Below are 5,736 nucleotides of genomic sequence, written 5' to 3' on the forward strand. Positions count from 1 at the left end.
GTTCTGAGCTTCAATGACTTCTTGCATAAATCCACTGAGCCTCATGTATGTTCCCTGGTTTTAGCCATGGAGAAAACTCTTGGCTGGAGACAATTTTGGTTACATTTACACTTGCTCAGATTTTCCAGACAAAAAGTTAATGGTGCATCTCCCAAATGTACCGGCAGCAACAACGCTTTATTGGTTCCGCTATCGGGACGGAACCAATAATGGCGAGACTTTTTTTTTTTAATAACAAAAAAAAATTGTCAATTTTAACATTTTATTTAGATTACAAAAATAAATCATAATAAAAATAATAATGTTTTATAAAATTAAGACCTATGAAACTCTTATTTAAGACCTTTTAATACTAATTAAGGCCTTAGTTTTATTTTGAAGAATTGAATGCCTTTTATGACTTTTTAAGGACCCGCAGGAACCCTGTGGACAAACGTTGAGCTTTTAAAAAAAGGTTGCAGGAGAATTTCTCCTCCCTGTATAAAGAAAAAGGTTCGAGAAGCATAAGACTGCGGTAACTTCAGGAACACCAAAGTAGAGATGTTTAGTGGTAATTAATGGCACAATGTCTGAAAAACCAAACCCAACAAATTAGTTCCAACACATAGTCGTTGTTCACCAAGCATGGCAGCGGAGGGCTGATGATCACAGGAGCTTTTTTTATAGCCACATGATTTGGTTTTTTGCAGTCATTGACTGAATCATATGTCATCTCCAAGCCAAACTCTTTTAGACTCAAGTTATGTGAGCTGGTCTGATGTCAGCTGCAGTCTGGCCCAGACTGATCCAAAACACAGCAGTAAACATCCAACAGCATGACTGAAAAAAAGGTCAGATGTTACAGTAGCCCAGCCAGCTTCCAGACATGAACCTGATTGAATCGCTGTATTAGGTAGGACTATTAAGTCTTTCATAATCTCAGCAGGAACAGATTGCCTCTGTTGACCTTTGCTGAGTGTCTGAACCGTGTAAAATCCACAAAGCGTTTTTCAGAGCTGAGCAGGTGGTAATAGAGAGGTCCCTGATGACACACTAACTGTTGGTGCAGGGAAATTATAGGTCAGCAAGGCACTTCTCCAAGTTATTGTCTGCGATTGTTTTTCCACCATGGTCGTTTTTTCTCACTGCTTTTCCTGTCAGCTGCAGCGAGGAGAAGACGGTGCAAATCAATGCAGCTAACTCCATTATGCTGCCTGATATTGCTAAAAGTTAAATGATTTCTTTCTCTTTGGTTTTTCTAATCCTACCCACAGCCGTCCTTTAGGACACTTAAAACATCACATGACCCCCCCCCAATGTGAGAACAGATCACATCCTGGACCATTTGAGGATTTTAAATACACTCAGTGTAAATCTCCAGCAAATAAACATCAGGATTTAAGAGTGTGTTTGGATTTTTAATTATTCATCAAGATTTTAATTACTTTCCTTGCAAGCAATTAGGCAGCTGTGACATAAATCCCTGAGTGCTTTTACAGAGTGGAAATCAGCCGCTTACATAACTGTCCTGTCCTGGTTTCCAGGCACAAAAATGGCGCTGAAGTTCCTGAGGAAGAAGACCACCAAGCTGAAGAGCTTCCTGAGAGAGTACAGCGTCTCCCTCTACCTGTCGCCCTGTCCCTTCATCATCAACATGTACGGCATCGCCTTCGAGACGGATGACTTCTACATCTTTGCTCAGGAGTACGCACCGGGAGGGGATCTGTTCGACATTATACCGCCGCAGGTGAGAGCTGCTGCTCACATTTTTACAAACCGAAAATTCCAACTATCTGAGAATGATTGGTTTTCCAAAAAGTATTTTTTTTGTCATATGATTCAAATATCTAACTCCTACCAAAATTAAAAATATCTTAAAATGCAATATTTTGCAGGAATTAGAAAGTCCTAAACTATCCTGATTTAGATCTAGGTGTTCAGGCCAAAAATAGACAACTAAAAATCAAGCTTTTGATAGCCATTGCATTGACCTAAAAGTATGGCTAATTAACCCTTTTTTCTCTTAGATAAAGTTTGGGATTAAGCTCTCTCTTTCTAATAGTTCAGTTTTTGCAGATCTTCTGTGGAGTCTCTTGGGTTGAAGATGCAAAACGTTTAGGAAAATAATGTCCAGACGTTTACCCAGATCCTAAAACTTTGTTAGGGATGTTGAAAAGAGATACTGTTATTTTCATATTTGGCAGCCCATTGCTCTCCAAGGGGATGGGTTAAATGCAGTTAAATTTCTCCGATACGAATGGCCTGAGTTTAGGGTTTCCATCAGAGGATATGCATAATCAAGTAGCGACTGTTTGAAAGATTTTAAACCAAAACTATGGTGGAACACACATTGAATGTCATTAATGTCTCTGTTAAGACTAAAGCTAAATCCAAATTGCTCAAATCAGTAACGCTAGAACAGAAATGTATCCATGGTGGCCATATTAAATTCTAACTGAATAGTGCTCACAGTTAGGAACTAGCTAGAACAAAGAAGCAGTCTCCTTCCTCGCGCCGATGCAGTTGACAGAGGAAGCTTCTTACGTCTTTAGGCGAAATAGTTATAGTTATATATAGTTATATGATAAGAAAGAGCAAACATGCTTTTCTATGATATCCACTCAAAACGTGTTCCTTATTTGTTTTGTTTTTTGATATTGTTAGATCTTGTGACACTAGATATGGTCACATTGTCAATGGCGACACAGACCACAGCTCCATCTGTTTTCCGTTCTGTTTTGTGACCTCATGCTCTCTCTGTCCAGGTTGGACTCCCCGAGGCCGTGGCCAAGCGCTGCGTCCACCAGGTGGCCATCGCCCTGGACTACCTTCACTGCAAGAAGCTCGTCCATAGAGACATCAAACCCGAGAACGTCCTCATCTTCGACACAGAATGCAGGAAGGTCAAGTTGTCAGACTTTGGGATGACGCGTCGCGCAGGCTCTCCGGTGAAGCGAGTAAGTGGAACCATCCCGTACACGGCGCCTGAGCTGTGTGACACCTCACGCCACGAAGGCTTCTGCGTGGACTACAGCACGGATGTGTGGGCATTCGGAGTGCTGCTGTTCTGCATGCTGACAGGAAACTTCCCCTGGGAGAAGGCCATGCCCAACGACGCCTTCTACGAAGAGTTTGTCCGCTGGCAGCGTCGCCGGACGGGAACGGTGCCGACGCAGTGGCGCCGTTTCACAGATGAAGCTTTGCGAATGTTTCGCAGGCTCCTCTCCATCGAGCAGCAGCGCCGCTGCTCCGTCAAAGAGGTCTTCAGCTACTTTAACCAGTACTGGATGTTGGACACGGAAAACGGGAACGGCAGTGCGGTATCAGCCAACACGCCCGCTGTAGAAATAAGCTCTTCCTCTTCTGAGGAGGACGTATTGGTGGACAGACTGAAGCAGCAGAGCCTATCGCCTGCATGCATGGCGACGAAGGGAAGCTTCATGATGGACACCCACTTCTCCTCCTCAAATGGCTCGCCGTCCTCCACTAGTGGGTACGAGCGGGTCAACAGAGACAACAACGAAAGGGGACGCATCTTGGTGACCACGCCCATTGAGATCTGCGTTTAGACGCGTACTGCTGCTATCTGCTGAAGTTGTCGCTGACATTGAAGATTTCTTCAAGGCGAGGAAGCAAATCTGAAGCGCAGAGAGGGAGGTCAGCGGCGGGAAATGACCGACAGCCTGTTGTAGCTTCACTGCGGATCTTATCATTTCCGATGAAGGATATATCTGAGGAAATGAGCCGTGTGACAATCAAACTGTAGCCTCTGTCTGTGGTTCGTAGTTCAGTCACCGGAGCAGTGAATGAACTCTCTAATCAAGAAAAGCAAAAACCATGAAGGTTTTAAAATAAACACAAAAACAAGACGCCATATACGTTTGAAAAGAATGTGATCGGCTTTGTGTATAAAAGCAACCGTGACTCGTGTTTATCGTCTAGAAGCGTTTCCATGTTTCTGTGAAGTGAGTTTTTATTTATGTCGAATTAATATATTTAGAAGTTGTTTTGTCAGGTGGCAGAGCTGATCTCTATCTGCTATTAAAAAATAGGGGAAACCTTTAGTTTGGTAGAAAGCTTAGAGGTAGCTGGGCTCGTCTGTCATGTTTTTCTTTAGCCGCCATCATGACGTTTCATTAAATTAGATGTTTGGTATGTGGGATGTTTCTATGTGATCACACTTTTCTCCTCCCCCGCCAGTCCTCCCAGGTAATGAGCTCTGGGACACTTTCTGAACATTGTTTGCTTTTGAGAATTTAAGTGACAGAACGAAAGGTACATTTCCTTTTAGCAAATTAAATCGCAGTTTTGTGATAATGTCTTATTATCCTCTGCTTTAATGAGAAGCAAAAGAACATTGAAAAACTTTGGTTATTTGGATTCAGGGTTTTTTCCTGACAGAAGAATAAAAGGTTGCCTCTTACCTCGCAGCAGATTTATTTGTAAATTCTGTGAAAAATAGGACAGGAAATGAGATTTGGACTAAAAGAAAAAGCTAGTAGCTAACTGTCCTTGCAGCATTTTTTTTTCTTTCTTCCGGGTTTCATAAAGAGCTTACAGCATCATCCAAAACAGACATTGATAGAAAACAGAATCTGTAGGACGATGGGATAAAGTTCTTGGGAAATCTGTTTTCTTTTTGTCCATGTGTTGGTGTTTCTTGCATGAAGTGACATTATTGTGAAAAAACATTTCCTGAAATAAAAAAAAACCCCAAATAAAAACAACCTCTCATCTTTTTTGCTATCACTTTAACCTCTAAAACTTTTATAATTTTACACCGGGCATATTGTGTTTGTCTACTATTATATAGTATTGCACGGAAACCGATACCAGTATCGGGCGGGGCCCCGATCCAGCACTAAAATATCGTAGAGAACCAACAAATAGGGCACCGATACCATTTTGAGAGCCAAAAGTTTATTCAACTATTGTCACCCACTCCACGTAGGCAATAAATGTTCTACTGCCCAGCAAACACACACATTTGGGGCCCAAATGGGGCATAGCAGGGCTAATATTAGGGGCCCATTTGGGAACCCCAACTGGCACCCAACTAATTTTGTCCTCAGTTTCCATGGTGGCCCCAAGTGTGTTTGCCCAGTTGGGTTTATGATGGGCCTTGGATGGGCCCTACATTGTGCCTAGCCAGCGATCACATGTGGGAGCTAAATGGGTAAAACTGGGTTTAATATGTGGGGCCTGCTCGGGCTACCCACCTGGGACCCAGCTGTTTTTGTCCTCAGTTTCCATGGTGGCCCCAAGTGTGTTTGCCCAGATGGGTTTGTGATGGGCATTGAATGGGCCCCAGCTTATATCCTGACAAACACAGGTGGGGTCCAGATGGGTGGAAGCAAGGCTGATATTTGGGGCCCACTTGGATTCCCCACATGGGACCCGGCTATTTTTATCCTTTTTAAAATTGACCTCCATTCCCCAAAGGTGCCTATGATGGGATTTGGATGGATCTCATGTGAAAACATGGATTCACTTTGTATTAGTCTTTTTCCTGCTTCACGAAGGTACTGTAGGCAACAGCTTGACAAAGCCATGATGGTGATTATTTTACATCCAAGCAGTATGCAGTTCTTCATATATATACTCCCAAGGTGGACAAAAGAAGCGTTTTAAAGACACGCTCAAAGACTCCTTGAAGGCCTTCAACATCGACAAACACATGGGAGCAGGCAGTGCAAGACAGAGGAATGTGGCGATCCGCTGTCCACAAAAGCGCCAAAGCTTGCGAGGCAAACCGGA

At 43.0% G+C, this 5,736-nt stretch overlaps 1 protein-coding gene across 1 annotated transcript in view; it reads left to right on the forward strand.

Moving 5' to 3' along the window:
- LOC107103125 (serine/threonine-protein kinase SBK1-like) overlaps positions 1-4,382 on the forward strand; it is a 28,298-nt gene extending 23,916 nt beyond the window's left edge. Inside the window, exons 3-4 of the mRNA XM_015402659.1 lie at positions 1,524-1,726; positions 2,745-4,382. Coding sequence (XP_015258145.1) covers positions 1,524-1,726; positions 2,745-3,548 — 1,007 coding nt within the window. The 3' untranslated portion in view covers positions 3,549-4,382. The remainder of the gene's footprint in view (positions 1-1,523; positions 1,727-2,744) is intronic.
- The last annotated feature ends 1,354 nt before the right edge of the window (positions 4,383-5,736 follow it).

This window comes from Cyprinodon variegatus, unplaced genomic scaffold, assembly GCF_000732505.1.
Source record: "Cyprinodon variegatus isolate N-32 unplaced genomic scaffold, C_variegatus-1.0 Scaffold1380, whole genome shotgun sequence".
NCBI lineage: Eukaryota > Metazoa > Chordata > Actinopteri > Cyprinodontiformes > Cyprinodontidae > Cyprinodon > Cyprinodon variegatus.